Genomic DNA, 15,080 nt, shown 5'->3' with positions numbered 1-15,080 from the left:
TCCTGCCCAACTACCAAGCTGCTGCTGCTGCCACTGGCCTCTCACCTGGGCTGCAGCCTCACCTGCCCAGTAAGCTGGCACGGCTGAGCTTCTGCCACTGCTACCGCTGCCACCCTCTCCCGCCAGGGCTCTTCACAGCCTTCACAGCTGGCCAGCCTCGCTCAGTAAGCTGGCACAGCCAAACTGCTGCTGCTGCCACCACTGATCTCTTGCCCAGGCTGCAGCCTCCGCTGCCAGCCTCCCACCTGGCCTCTCTTGTCCACTTTTCTTGGCCTCCTGCCCAGGCTGTAACTGCAACAGCCACCGGCCTCAGGCTCCCCACTGTCCAGCCTCTCACCTGGTAGGCCCAGGCTGCAGCCAGCTGAGGCCCAGGCTGCAACCATGCAGCTCTCCAGCTTGTTCCACCCCTAATGTGACATCGTGAGGGCTCACATTTTACACCCACAGCCACACACGAGATTGTAAGGTTTTCTATGAAAAACTATGAGAAGAGGGAAAGCCCCATCTTTTAAAGAACAGGAAAAAACAGGAATGGAAAAGCAAAAGGTCATGTATTATATATTTCTTAATGAAATCTTTAGCAAGTGATGCAATCAAACAGATTAGGCACTCTTCTGTTTTATATTAAAAGAATACCTAGCATGTACATTATTCTATTATTTGCCAAAGATTTCATCTAGACATCAATAATTCATTAATTTGCACTTTTTCAGTCACTACCCCCCATTCTTAGGTATGGATTTTACCATCTCTCTATGGCTGAAGCACACATTTCCCTTAATCCAAAACAAGCAAGAAATTTGTTCCAAGTGAAAGATCAGCAACTTGAGTCCTCTGGGCAAAAGAAGAACATCCTGAAAGAATCCACCTACGCCCCCTTTTGCACTCAAAAGAAGGTGTGGGGGTAGTGTAAGCTTCACCAGCAAGACTTATTTAGTTAGTTATATATTTATAAACCACACTTTAATATAAAATATTGCAAGACATGCCACTTCCTTCTCTAAATTGCCCCCCAGTTACTGAACAGCAACTTAAGAGCACATTTATACGGTGGCAGTTCTTGCTTCTGGCTAAGCATTACAGTGGACAATCAGAGTGTCTATTTGTTAAAAAAGGCTGGTGCCTTTTTTTGTAAGCAACACAACCACATGTACAAATGTAGCATAACACGTCAGTAGGCTAACTTTTTTTCTCCCCATAATAGCATAAATGAAGGACCACAACAGTGCCAATACCATATAGACTGCAGATATGCTCCTAAAAAGTCCTTGCTTTATCAAACTCTTTCAAAGCTGGTCCCTGCCAAACAGATGCCTAGGTCGCTGCTCACTTCTCCCCTCCTTCCACACTGTCATGCTCTCTCTTCAGGCTCCACTACTAGAACCAGGTGCAACATTGCATATTGCACTCCCTACTGTAATGCCTTGCCTGCCCCATCACTAAAGCAAAGCGGAAAAGACGAAATTGTTACTATCAATGCTAACAAAGAAGGTATTCCACTGAAATGCCGGAACAAGTTTTTTCCCCCAGTTCCTCTTTAAAGACTGCAGAAAAAAGTCTTAATGAGGAACAGGGAGGGAGGGAGGGAGGGGAAAGACTGAAAAAAGGATAGAAATTTGTGTTGCTGCCAACGACTATGAGCGTGGATAAATTCAGTGGAGCAGAAAATTGCATCTGAGCTATACTGTAAGAGCAAAACAGTGTTTTATTAAATATTTGAAAAATCAGCAAGATTTTCAAAAGCAGTGTCTGTGAAACAACAGGGTTTGTTATAGAAATTCAATTGCCTTAAAAGGGGTTTTGTCAATGTATTTTTTACCTGTTTAAGAAAGGGGTTATTTCAAATTTTCTTTCAACATCTGTTTTACTTACTCTTACTTAAAGGGTGTTAGTTCCCACCCACCCTTTTCTTTGGATGACCCACCCAGGGCTGTTGGAAGGAAAATGAAAGAGCAGCATTAAACTGATTACTGCGGGAAAACTCACAGAAGCAGAGGATCACCAAGTTCCAGATAAATAATTCTCCAGAGTTAAGGAGGAAAATGTTTATAACCGTCCAAATATAAGGCATAGAACTAGGCACTGAAAGACACTGAAGTGCCAAAAGCTAAAACATATGTCCCAAAGAGATTTGGAGAAAGACACCTTGTATACATATTTCTATGCTAATGCTAGAAACCTCTAAGCCAAGATGGAGTGGTCGGTCTTAAAGAAGAGCAGAGATATAGCATTCATAATGAAAACGTGGTGGAATGGAGAGAACCAATGAGACATGGCTACCTCTAGATTCAATCTCTAAAAGGAGGATAGGGAAGGGCATATGGGAGGTGGTACCTCTCTGTACATCAAATGCCAAAAAGAATGGACTTCTCCACAGAACTGCTATGGGTGGTGACACCAGGCCACAAGAGTAAATTAGTACTAGGATCATAATATCACAAACACAGCCAAATGTCCAAGATGATCTTGAAACGGAAAATGAAATAATGAAGCAGGAAATGAAAGAGGAAATGCTGTAGCCATTGGTCACTTCAATAACCCTTACAGAAACTGAATACATGAACGTTCCAGTCATGACAAAGACATAAAATTTCTACATACCCTAAATGATTGTGCCCTACAGGAGTTTGTCACAGAGCAGAGCAGAGGGCTGGCAAACCTCACCTTATTCTTATGTGGTGCCTAGAACCTGGTGCAAAATGCATGTTGTTGAACCAACTGGGAGCAGTGACCATAGCGCTATCAAATACAAGATATATGCAAGCAGACAACTGCTGAAAGAGTAAAACAGTCACATTTGACTTCAAAAGAGGAAACTTCCCAAAAATGAGGGGATTAGTAAAAAGGAAGTTGATAAATGCATGGGTAGAATGTACACCACAGATCAGGAAAGGTACTACCAAAGCCAAGAGGATGCCAGCATAGTTAATGAGCAGAGGCAATGAGCGAGAAGGCTTCCTTTAAAAAAATAGAAGTCTCATACAAATGAAGAAGCTAAAAAGGAACACAAATTTTGGCCAAAAAAAAGTGCAAGCTGACAATAAGGAATATAAAAATGGAATTTGAGGGTCACATTGCTAAAAACATTAAGACCAACCATACAAATAAATTTAAATATATTACAAACAGGAAACCTGCCAGGGAGGTGGTTGGACTTTGGACGACAATGGAAACAAAGGTGTGCTAAAGGTGGAAAATAGATTGCAGAACTGAATGAATCCCTGTGCCTGAACTAACTTTGTCAGAAAGGGAGTCTGAGAAACTGAGATGAACAGTGTTCCATTCCTGGGCAAGGTCCTGGAACGAGTGGTTGCAGGCCTGGTTTTGGCATGGAAACAGCCTTGGTCACCCTGTATGATAACCTTTGTCGGGAGAAGGACAGGGGGAGTGTGACTCTGTTGATTCTCCTTGATCTCTCAGCAGCTTTCGGTACCATCGACCATGATATCCTTCTGGAACAACTCGCTGAGTTGGGAGTGGGAGGTACTGCATAGCGGTGGTTCCGCTCCTACTTAGCGGGTTGATTCCAGAAAGTGGTGCTTGGGGAACACTGCTCAGACTCTTGGATTCTCCTGTATGGGGTTCCACAGGGATCAGTTCTATCCCCCTTGCTGTTCAACATCTACATGAAACCATTGGGTGCGGTCATCCGGAGTTTTGGAGTGCATTGCCATCAGTATGCTGATGACATGCAGTTCTACTTCTCCTTTTTATCTTCTTCAGGTGAGGCTGTCAATGTGCTGAACCGGTGCCTGGCTGCGACAATGGACTGGATGAGGGCTAATAAACTGAGGCTCAATCCAGACAAGACTGAGATGCTGTTAGTAGGTGTTTTTTCTGATTGATGGTGGATGTCCAACCTGTTCTGGATGGGGTTGCACTCCCCTGATGGAGCACGTTCGTAGTTTGGAGGTTCTCCTAGAACCATCTCTGTCACTTGAGTCTCAGGTAGCCTTGGTGGCACAGAGTGCCTTCTATTAACTTCGGTTGGTGGCCCAGCTACACCTCTATCTGGACAGGGATAACCTTGTTTCAGTTGTCCACGCTTTGGTAACCTCCAAATTAATTACTGCAATGCACTCTACATGGGGCTGCCTTTGAAGACAGTTTGGAAAATGCAGCTTGTGCAAAATGCAGCGGCCAGATTGGTAACAGGGACCAGACGGTTTGAACATATAAAGCCGATTCTGGCCCACTTGCATTGGCTGCCTATGTGTTTCCAAGCCCGATTCAAGGTGCTGGTTTTAACCCATAAAGCCTTACACGGCTTGGGACCACAATACCTGATGAAACGCCTCTCCCCACACGAACCCACCTGTACACTATTCTCAACATCAAAGGTCCTCCTCCGGGTACCTACTCCAAAGGAAGCTGGGAGGCTGGCAACAAGGGAGCCTTTTCAGTGGTGGCCCCCAAATTACGGAATGATCTCCCCGATGAAGTTCACCTGGCGCCAACATTGTTATCTTTTTGGCGCCAGACCAAGACTTTCTTTTTCTCCCAGGCATTCTAACAGCATGTGCTGAGCTCTGACCCCTGATCTTTTACATTGTTTATTGGTGCTTTATGGTTTAAAACTTTGTATAGCTTTTAAAATTGTATATTTGTTTTTAATGTTCAATGTTTTTAATTTTTGTAAACCGCCCAGAGAGCTTTGGCTATGGGGCGCTATATAAACGTAATAAATAAATAAATATATAAATTTAAAAAATGAGATGCTGAAGATTGAGGATGCATGAAAAGCATGTGCTGTACTGTTGAGCTATGGGCCCTCCCAACTGTAGGGTCTACAAGATTGAAGACATCAGAGGACATGAAGAAAGCACAATAAAATCCAGGGTTATTACAAAGAGAGAGGAGAACAGCAGAGAATTAAAGACATTTAGGTCATAGGGTGATATTCTACTTTAGAACATGTGTTCTGCTTAATCAAGACACAAGGGAATTATTTATTTCAGACAAAAAAACAGGTTTTGGTCAAGCTAACCACTCTGAATTCCCAGTTCAAGAACCATGTCTTCAACGTAAGCTTTCTAGATGCCATCTGAGGTCTCATCTTATCTGCAACTTTGCAGTTCCGTACATCCTCCCCGATACTCATTTATCAGTACATGACCTGTTTTCCTGATCCCTTGCTTCTCTGTCTATTCACTAACAGGCAAAAAACCTTGCAGTTTAAGAATGTACCTATAGCCCACAGATATTTCTATCAAACTTTAAAAAGCAGGGAAATTGGGCAGCTATAGTGAATGCACCAGGGGAGCAGGAGACCTGAACTCCTCTCTGAGATATTCTTCTGCCCTACAAAGTTGTCAAAATGCAAACACAATTTGGGTTGGTCTTTCACAGTCCAATCCACTTGCTGTGTAGCTTGGAAGAATTTGGTAACATGTGCCTCTGAGCATATGGTGAGTGGTGGCAACACCTGCCATCTCCAAAGATGGAGAATTATATTTTTGTATCTTTGTTGGTGGTGTTCTTACTTTGCTTATTTCCTGTGTTACTAATGTTTCTACAGAGAATCTAAACTAGAAAATTTTATTTCCCTCATTATTCATCCTAGACATCTGTGTCAAATTTATTTTTATTTTTGAAGCCTTTTTATTGGTCAATGTCATATGATGGTGAAGATAGCCTTTTTTGTTTCAAACTGGAGGTTATGGTCTATTTCTATTTTGGGTGCATTAACAGTTGGACCTGAAACTGCAGTTTAATGTAAAATCAGACCGATTACAATATGCTGCTACTTTAGCAATGACTCTAGTTGTTGGAAAAAAGAGGATGCATGTTTTCAGTCTGCTATGTTTAAGCCACTTCATTTAAGGCAAGGTGTTCACGATCACTTAAAAACATAGAGCACACCTAGAATTTTGCTAGAATATATTTCACCTCCCACTGTTTTATCTTGTGCAAATTGAGACACTTCTGAGGTCCACTGGAGACTATTTTGCAGAAGTCAGTGCCATTATTCCACAATTATGTTTGGAGTTTTTTTAGTATAAATTTTGTAAAGTGTTGCTGTACTTCACATATTCATAGAAACAAAAGCAAAAGAAAATGATTTCCCACAGAAAACTTCACTAAAATTGCAAAGGAAATCAGACATATTTAAAGTGACCATCTGAACTATATCAACTGTCTTCCGGGAAGGGTGACTTCGCTTGTGCCTGCTTTTGAGACGGGCTCCCGCCTCAAAAGAAGCTTATTCAGATATAAATCAGTCAGAACATTTTTTTTTTGACTGATGAAATTTCTCCCGGGCAGGGAGAAACGTAGAGATCAACCTCAAAAGCCTGTTTTTGTTGGGAGGACTGGATTTCATTAATTTATGAGATAAGGTCCAGCCAACAATGCTGGACGGACTTCCGAACAAGCTCTATCTGTTTAATGCGATACGTTTATCTTTTCTTTAAAGAGAGAACGGACTAACAGGCAAGCACCCTTCTCTCTATTATTTTTTTTTACTTGGTTTAAATTGTTGCAACAAAAGGAGATTTGTCAGACTGATCGGCTTTGGACAACTTCTGGGTGAGCTATAACTCTTCTCTGTTATTCACGAAATTAACACCTTATCTCTGTTTCTGTCGCAAAAAGCTGTCCTGGAAGTGCATTCTAAAGATATAAACAGAAGAGGGATTTCTATTCCTGATTTCTATTCTGAGGAACATTATATTGTCTGGGACTATTCTCTTTTTGGTCTATTTTACTTTGACGAATCTGCTTCTTCACGACACCACTAACTGTTTTGATGCTGGGAACTAAATTTGTTTTGCATTCTTGAACATAGAGAGATAAGCAGGCTGCTCTGTTTATACTGTGATGTCATCAAGCCTGGAATATTAACCCAATTGTTGCTGAAATAAGAAGTGGTTCTTCTTTATTTTTGTTTTGCTCTGTTTTCGTGGTTTTAAAAAAATGGTAATCAAGAAAGTGGCTGAGAATCTGGAAGTAATTATGTTCCAGAAAATAATGGATGAGATTGAGATAACGAAACAAACCCTGCGACAGGGCAGTAAGGAGCTGAAAATTGAACTGAGCAAAATGACGCAGGAGCTTAAAGAAATAGGGGATCCTGTGAGAGAGGAGAATGAGATCAGAGATGAGAAAAGAAAAAATAAAGGGAAGATACAAGCCCTGGAGATTGGAACAAATGTGGAATTGGAAAAAGATCTGGAGTTTATGGATTTTAGAAATAAAATCTACTGTTTGGAATTTAACGTTATCTCTGAAGAAATTAATGAAGATATTAGAGATAAAGTTATCAATGGCTTGGATAATCTTCTGGACTGGAATGATGTGATGGAGCTTGATATAGAGAAAATCTATGGAATTAACTGCAGCCATGTGACAACGGAAAAACTCTTAAGAGATGAGCCAGTGCATTTTGTAAAAAAGAAGAACACAGATATGACTTTACAACAGTATTTCAGCAACTTATTCAGAATGGATGGCAAGAAAATATTTGGGATAGAGGAAATTCCCATCAGACTCTTATTATATGACTATGGCTACAACAGCAAGATTATTATGGAATACTGATAATGGAAGATTGGACACTGAAATTACTGGACTTAACAGGACTATTGAAGATGGAAGATGGAACTAATAGGGATAATGGAATAATGGTTATTGAAATTATTGGACCTAACAGATTCTGATGAGATGGATTAATCGAAATGTTTATTTGGACTATGGTTATGACAGTAAGATTATTATAATTATTAACGAGATGGATTAATTGACATGTTTATTTGGAGAAAAATTGATAGATATATTTTTTAAAGAATTGAAACCTCTGACTTTTTGTGGAAAGAATAAAGTAATGTTTATGAGATTTGATGATTAATTAAGATAACTACTGGAGGAAAGTGATTTTATAATATGATTTAAGAGACAGGATTGTTATATATTGTAGACCTATAACTGATTTGATATGTGACAAATGGGAAGTCAACATTTTATTTTTTTTTGTTTAATCATTTTTGTTTTGTTTTGTTTTTTGTCTTTGAATGTTTTATGATTTTGTTTTCTATGTTTTATGAAAATTTGAATAAAAATTATTGTAAAAAAAAAATGAACTATATCAACTGTCTTAATAATGTTGCTTCCTCCCAGCTAAAACTAGATCAGCACAGGACATATCTTCTTTCTATTATTTGGGCTGACTGCAGGTGTTGCCACCACTCACCATATGCTCAGAGGCACATGTTACCAAATTCTTCCAAGCTACACAGCAAGTGGATTGGACTGTGAAAGACCAACCCAAATTGTGTTTGCATTTTGACAACTTTGTAGGGCAGTAGAATATCTCAGAGAGGAGTTCAGGTCTCCTGCTCCCCTGGTGCATTCACTATAGCTGCCTAATTTCCCTGCTTTTTAAAGTTTGATAGAAATATCTGTGGGCTATAGATACATTCTTAAACCACAAGGTTTTTTGCCTATTAGTGAATTTCCCTGCTTTTTAATCCGGGAGGTAAGAAATGGGATCCTGTGCAAGTTTGCTGAGAATAGATTGATCATTTGCATGCTTATTGAGTTAAGTGGGATTTACACACACACACCAGGCAATCATGCTTAGGATAGGTGAAACTGACCACAGGGGATGGGGAAGGGAGGAGGGGGAGGGGTGGAAAGGCAGAGGGGAGGACTGGGATGGGAGCAGGCAGGAGGGGGGGAGAAGAAGGACAGATATGGTTGTTTGCATTTATTGAGTTCAGTGGGATTTACTCCCGTGCAATCATGCTTAGGATAGGTAAAACTGACTGGGGGAGAGGGACGGAGGGCTGGAGTGGGCAGGGAAGGTGGAAGAAGGAAGAGGGGAGGAGAAAGGGAGAGGAAAGGGGAAGGAGGGAAAAGGCAGGTCTGATCATTTGTATGATTATTGAGCTGAATTGGATATACTCCTATGCAATCATGATTAGGATAGGTAGAACTGACCAGGCTGGGCCTGCCAACCAAGACGTCTTCTGTATCTTTCACAGTTGGGCAGGGGGAAGGGACAATTCTACCTTGTGGTTTTTCCCATTACAATGTTGCAAGAACACCGGCACTTGGCTGACTTTCTCTTCTCCTAAAGATACAAGATCAGTCTCAGGGCCTGAACCTGGCAACCCTACCTCCCACCCAAATTTAAAACAAAGCTGTCCCTGGCCACATCCACACCAGACCTCTATTACACTTTGGACAATCATTATTTATTTATCTATTTATTTAGTGTATTTATATATCGCCCCATAGCCGAAGCTCTCTTTGCGGTTTACAATAACTAAAAACATTAAAAACAAATATACAAATTTAAAAACACATCTTTTAAAAAATTTTTAAAAGAATTTATCATGGCTTCTCTCAAAGCCATGGCTCAAAGCCAATCATAGCTTCTCTCAAAGAATCCTGGGAAGTGTAGTTAGTGAAGGGTGCTGAGAGTTGCTAGGAGATGCCCTGTTCCTCTCACAGACCTTCAATCAAGAGTGGCTGACGATTAACCATTCTCTCAGGGGAATAGGAGTCTCAGCACCCTTCACAAACGACACTTCCCAGGATTCTTTGAGGGAAGCCATGACTGTCTCAAGTGAAATCAAGTCTGGTGTGGGTGTGGCCCTCTTATTAGTCAAGCCAAACAGCTGTGAGGCTTTTAGAACACTGACAGTTGGTCCTTACTGAGCATGCCCCACGTTATAATAGGCTTCCAGCCAAAATTTCTTAAATTAATTAAAAATCAACTAGGCATTTTTTTTTAACTTTTAAACTGCAGTAGATGAAGGTCAGAGTATGGGGCAAGGTCAGTATTAGGATTACAGGTACTCTGTGAACATGGCTGATTTTTAATGAATTTCAACAGATTATGAGAACTCGCAGAAAAAGTCCAAAAGGGCTCTGAGTTTTTTTCTCTCTTTTTAGGCCTTGAACTCTCTCTGACTGTTTTGTGTATCGCCATGAAAACTGAGAGTGTTGTTAAGCAAGCGTTTCTGAGTTCAGAACTATAAGTTTTGTAAGGTTTTGTTTTGAAATGAGCTTATGGGAAGCCTCAGAATGGCATGGGGGATATTTTCCATTTAACATTGCGGAATGTGAAAAATCCCCGCTGACTATAGTATACAGCCACTCTCGTGGCTGTATAATAATGTGCACCATATATCCATTTGCAATGTGCATACATTGCTGGTGCACAATAAATGAAGTAGAACTATAACATTACAGTCCTATGCACATTTACCTGGAAGTAAGCCTCACAGTGTTCAACAATCCTTATACTCACTGGTAACCCTGTACAGGATTACAGCCTAAGTAAATTATATGCTTTAAAAAATACTTTACCCTTTAGTACTATCTAGCATTATGAAGGAGTTTAATATGGACCAATGGTATTACCTTTAAGGAGTAAAGGCATGAAGGGGATTTTCGGTGACTTCATTTTCTTGAATGCATCTCTGTAGGCTTTGTGGTTCAGGGAAGGGTCCTGCAAAACAATTTGATTGCAATGAAAGGAAAGAAGAAAATCAATATGCTTTCTAAAAGAGGGCAATCTGAAATTTATTACACACCCAAAAGCTGAACATGATTTAAAAGGTTTCCTTGGGAAGTGAGACAGATAAAGGTTTCCTAAAGAAAGAGGACTAAGTGAGGCAAGGAAACGTCATTCACTCTTGGGGCTAACACACACTGCTTCTGAAATATCTGATGTTTTCAGGAAGCTTTAGATGTTGATGTTTCCGTTAGCCAGGACTGATGGACCCTCTAGATGTTGTGGACTGCAAGTTCCATCATCTCTGACAATTGGGCATCCTGTCCATGGCTGATAGGAACTGGGAGTCCCAACAACACTGGAGGGCCACATGTTCCTCATCCTTGCATTAAGCAATAAAATAATACAGCTGGAGAAATCAAAGTATTTTCTCTGGAAAGTATACTTACTGTCAAACTTTCAAGTTCAGTGAAGAGCTTCTTAAACTTTCCAGGTATTCTCTGCAATATAGAAAAAATAACCAAGGAAATGGGATTCAGGGGGGGAAATCAAGTATGCTGAAAAGTATTTAATATTTCTTTTAGTGATTATCCATCATTAAAAAAACTAATTAAAAATCAAGTTACTTTTTTCCTTAGTACTAGAATTCCCCATTATGAATAATGTTTAAGAGTGATGTATGAATGTTTAAGAGTGATGCAAAGCCTTTTGCATTTTTAGATTGCCCCCTCATAATTATTTTATAATTGCTTTCTAACATCTGTATTCATTTTCTTCACTAACATTGCTGTCTCATTTGTCTTAAGATCTGATGATTACATTTTAAAAAGTAACACACATCAACACTATATTAGTGCTAGCTTGCATTGATAATAGAATCTCCTTGGAGCAGAGGGGATAGTTGTGCTTCAGGAGGAAGGCCTGTTTTTTTTACTTTATTATTTTAAATAGGGCACAGGAATCATGTCCTCTGCATCCAGGTTCCAGTGTCACCCCAAAGCTTAAACAAAACATGGGTCACTCCACTTGGGAGGCAGCCTTCAGTACCCCCGTGTATGCCATGCTGGCCTGAGGCCATGGCACTTGCAGCCCCTCAAACTCACGGAATGACTCTCTTGTAGTTTCTCTTACTTCACAGCAACAAGCAGCATGTGACAGAAGAATTAATTACAGGCCCTTTAAGGATTACAGACAGCTGTCTGAGGGAGAGCAGAGCCAGCCTTCAGATCACTCTGCTCTTTTGCTGAGTTAACATCTTCCATAGCCAGAAGGGCCCTGGCAGCAGTCCAAGATCCTGATATGCCTTGCACGGCAAGGCATTTTTAAAGTAATAGTTGTGTGTCCAAATGGACATCCAGTCTTAAGCTTTTGGAAACCCAGTGGACCCAAATGAACACATAAAATTTAATCAATGAGCCAAGAACACACATTTAGGTTGGATTCTAAATAGATGTTGGGAGTGGGGGAGGGGGCAGGGAGAAAGAAAACCTCCTTTGCAGAAAAGTAAAGCATTTTACTACAAAATATAAAAATGAAAAAAAAATATATATTTCTTTTCAATTCTGTCTAATCCCAGAACAATTCTTCTATGATTTTAAAGTTCTGGCATTAGTTTTTATTGTGTGCTATGAAGTTTTTAAAAACACCGTCTTTAAGTTACTGCAAAACAAAACTAATCTCCAAATATATTTTTGTAATACCAGAACAGCTGTGCTGTTTACCAATTTTTCTAAGTTCTGAAATTAGAGTTTTAGAGATTGTTGTTATTCTTTTGCTTTTTAATTCATGTATTTATTGGTGGTTGTGCTGGCTAGTAAGAATTTTGCTAGGCTAGTAACTGGTGTAATGCATCTGCAAGGCTGTATTCATTCCTTTTTAAAAAAAAATTGAACCACTTTCACCTCAGTCCAAATGTCAGGGCTTGTACATGGTAGAGAGGTTTCCACAAGCAAGCTATTTGAATGAAAAAATAGACACCCAGTAACAATTCCTTAAAAAATGCCCTGTTGCATGGACCTGGTTTTCCTTGATCTTACTTGATTTATAGAAAAGGTTCTGGTAATTGCTTTGCTTCCCCATGAACCCCAATCCACAGCAGAACAGGGTAAGATGTACTTTCCAGTACTCAAGTGGAGACTGCACAAATTAAATTAGAAAAAGAAGAGGCTGGCGAGTATGTAGTCTCTTGTGATGTAAAAGGCACTAGCCAACGCATGACTGTAATACACAGGTTACAACAGTCAACATAACATTCCAAATCACAAGAAATGACAGCTTGAGGGAAAATTGGGTTTTGCATAGTGATAGAATATTGAGGGCTTGAGTGCTAAAGAAATGTAGCACCCCTGCAACAGGAATATTTGGGTAAAGATGTAGGAACCCCCATAACAAATTGAGAAACAGCTCCACTCTCTCCTTCTCCAAATGCCCATTTTGAACCATCCACTGTTTTACCAAACAGACAAATTCGCACAGTTCAAGGGATGGGAATCCAAAGGGATCTATCCTCTTCGGAATCTTTATCCCAACACTGCTCCAATCCCTAATGTACAATTTAAAAATAAATTAGATACAATCTCTTGCAACTTTACCCAATTCAGTACTTCCTTTCCATCCCTTCAGTTATAGATCAGGCTAAATGAACATTAACCTCATTTGAAAATTATATTGACTGATCCTCTTTCATAGACAGAAGCCTCATATCAGGCATGTATAAGATGCTCTTGGCGAAAATGACTGGAACTTTGAATAGTTTGAGGCAACTCTGGGAGCATGGTATTAACATGGAAATAGATCCCATGAAATAGGGGAAATTTTGGGGGAAATTTGTTCCACTCATCCTCAATCAAACTCTTTCGGACTGATACATAGGTGGTACCTGTCTCTCCACATATTAAGCAAAATAACCCAGCGCAAAGACCCTGTTTGTTTGAGAGGATGTAGAAAGTCAGGTATGTTTGCCATACATGATGCATATGCCCCATGATCTAGGACCTCTGGAAAAAGGTTTTCTACAAGATAGGGCTTATCACTGACAGCCAGTGTGGTGTAGTGGTTAAGATGTTGGACTACGACCTGGGAGACCAGGGTGCAAATCCCCACATAGCCATGAAGCTCACTGGGTGACCTTGTGCCACTCACTGCCTCTCAGCCTCAGAGGAAGGCAATGGTAAACCCCCTCTCAATACAGCTTACCATGAAAACCCTATTCATAAGGTCGCCATAAGTCGGAATCGATTTGAAGGCAGACCATTTCATTTTTCAGGGCTTATCACTGGACAGAAGCTGATTCCTGACCCCCCTATGGCCTTACTTTCAATCTTTACTGAAGAAGATGGTACAATAAAGATCTATTAATTTCCCTCTTTGTCATGACTCATGTTGTGGTGGTACAATCAGACCTGGACAGTGGCGTTAATGGAGAAACTTACTAAAAATTGAGAAGATGGAAAAACCCTACCAAAAACGATACATTTCATAAAAAATAATTTCATTTTATTAGATTTGTGCCTACCAAAAAACACAATTGGCACCCTCCTTCAATACCGGCTGCCTGGTGGAAGGATGTCCTAGGACAGCCTTTCCCAACTAGTGGGCCACCAGATGTTGGACCACAATTCCCATCTTTCCTGACCATTGGCAATGCTGGATGAGGCTGATGGGAGTTGTGGTCCAACAACATCTGGTGGCCCACTAGTTGGGAAAGGCTGTCCTAGGATGTACCCTTTACATTCTTGACTTCTTAGCCTTTAATGAGCCCAACCTCTTTACCTCACTTTTATTTAATACTGTATAATGTCACACATGCAAATGGAATCTTATGTGAGCTAATAACTGTGTGACACAACACGTATGAATGGAGACCCTCTTAAATGTCCTGAAGCACTTATAATTGAATGCTTTTGTGAGTATAAGCTCCACCCTAATTTATTTATTTTTATTTAATTTTTCTTTTTGCGATATTTATTTTTTCCTTAGTGTATTTTGTACAAATTATTGTATGCATTTGCACTGTAAAATCACAATAAATATATAATGTTTAAAAAACTGAGTAACAGCTACAAAGTTATTATACAAAATTACAATCAGTATTAGGGATAGAGTCTGCCCACCACCAATCCACCCTGTGTCTGCCCACCCCTGCACCATGGAGAAGGCATAACAGGACGGCTCCCCAGGCGTAATGATAGAGTGGAGGCTGCAGCAACAGCCTCCCCAAGCAGGGACAGGCCATTCAGGAGGAAAAGGAAGAAGAGGCACCACACCGTGGGGCAAGCAAGAGGCTGCAGGCTGGGTTGGGTGGAAAATTACTTAATTCTGACCATGGGGGTCGAAATTAAGCAGCCTACAGTCTGTTGCTTGCCCCAGGGGTGGTGCTTCCTCTTCCTCTTCCACAGTCTGGCTCTACTGGAGAGGCTGTTGCAGCAGCCTCTGCTCTATCGTTCCACTTGGAAGGGGTGTCCTCTCCTGCCTCCTCCTTCTCCATGGTGTGGGGGTGGGTGGACATGGGGTAGATCGGCACCAGTGGGTGGATTCCATCACTAATCTGTATACATGGAGTTCTCTAATTTTTAAAATGCCAACTTTACTGCTGTTTAAATAATCTCTCAGTCTCATC

The 15,080-nt window shown here is 40.6% G+C and overlaps 1 protein-coding gene across 2 annotated transcripts in view; it reads right to left on the bottom strand.

Annotated features, from left to right (window-relative positions):
* The window catches only part of RAPGEF5 (Rap guanine nucleotide exchange factor 5), a 201,837-nt gene that overhangs the window by 10,502 nt on the left and 176,255 nt on the right, over positions 1-15,080 (bottom strand). For both annotated transcript variants that reach the window (XM_061586583.1, XM_061586584.1), the window contains 2 exons: positions 10,912-10,962; positions 10,369-10,456 (listed from right to left, as the gene is read on the bottom strand). In XM_061586583.1, coding sequence (XP_061442567.1) covers positions 10,369-10,456; positions 10,912-10,962 — 139 coding nt within the window. The remainder of the gene's footprint in view (positions 1-10,368; positions 10,457-10,911; positions 10,963-15,080) is intronic.

Source organism: Rhineura floridana, chromosome 10, assembly GCF_030035675.1.
Source record: "Rhineura floridana isolate rRhiFlo1 chromosome 10, rRhiFlo1.hap2, whole genome shotgun sequence".
NCBI classification, from domain to species: domain Eukaryota; kingdom Metazoa; phylum Chordata; class Lepidosauria; order Squamata; family Rhineuridae; genus Rhineura; species Rhineura floridana.
This window is presented reverse-complemented; position numbering and strand designations above follow the sequence as displayed.